The sequence below is a fragment of the Eimeria tenella genome, genomic scaffold (genome assembly GCF_000499545.2).
Source record: "Eimeria tenella Houghton genomic scaffold, Eth_scaff2919, whole genome shotgun sequence".
Classification (NCBI taxonomy): Eukaryota; Apicomplexa; class Conoidasida; order Eucoccidiorida; family Eimeriidae; genus Eimeria; species Eimeria tenella.
In genome coordinates, this window is record NW_013542795.1 from 452 (window position 1) to 1,280 (window position 829).

An 829-nucleotide genomic window follows, 5' to 3' on the forward strand; every position below is an offset into this window, starting at 1 on the left:
CCCGGGACTCTTTCAGGCAGTTCCCGAGAGGCTCCGCTGGCTCTTGATCTGACTTTCGTTACAGGTCGGGAGGGCCACTGCTGCTTTTGATGCTGCTGCTGTTGCTGCTGTTGCTGCTGCTGCTGCTGTTGCTGCTGCTGATGCTGCTGCAGTTTCTGCTGCTGCTGCTGCTCCTGCTGCTGCTGTTGCTTCTGCTCGTGCTTCGTTTGGTGACATCGCCTCGGCGAAAGTACCTGCTGCTGCTGGTGCTGCTGCTTGCCAGTAGACATGTTGCTGCTGCTCTCGCTGTGCTGCTGCTGCTGCTGCTGCTGCAGATCGCCTCGCTGCAGCGTCCAAGGCTGCTGCTGCGAAGCAGCTGGCTTCTTGCGACCTGCTGCTTCCAGAGGCGCCTTCATCCGGTTTTATATTGGGACAGGAAGCCGCGCTGCCTGCAGCAGCAGCAGCAGCAGCAGCAGCAGCAGCAGGACCTGAATGGCAAAATCTCCTGTCTCTCATTGCTTTGCGGCTGCGGCTGATGCTGCCGTCTGTCCAAATTTCGCTGCAGCAGCACCAGCAGCAGCAAGAGCGCAGCAGCATTTTAGAAAGTCCTTATCAGCAGATCATCATTTCTCGTGCCTCAGAAGCTGGGGAGGGAGACACTGAAGCAGCAGCTGCAGCAGCAGCAACTGCAGCAGCAGCAGCAACGCGCCTTGCAGCAGCAGAGGAGATTCTCAGTATTGCCATTAGAGAGCAAGAGCTGACTCTTTCGCTTAGCAGCAGCAGCAGCAGCAGTAGCAGCACGAAGCAACCTGTGCTGCACATGTCTTTGGGAGGTGTCTGTACAGCTGCC

At 57.8% G+C, this 829-nt stretch overlaps 1 protein-coding gene across 1 annotated transcript; it reads right to left on the reverse strand.

Moving 5' to 3' along the window:
• Positions 1-12: 12 nt before the first annotated feature.
• Positions 13-428, reverse strand: ETH_00042295 (uncharacterized protein; the record flags this gene model as incomplete). The annotated part of the gene is made up of 1 exon (XM_013375622.1): positions 13-428. A coding segment is annotated over one exon (416 nt), but the record flags the coding sequence as incomplete, so codon positions are not given.
• Positions 429-829: the final 401 nt, after the last annotated feature.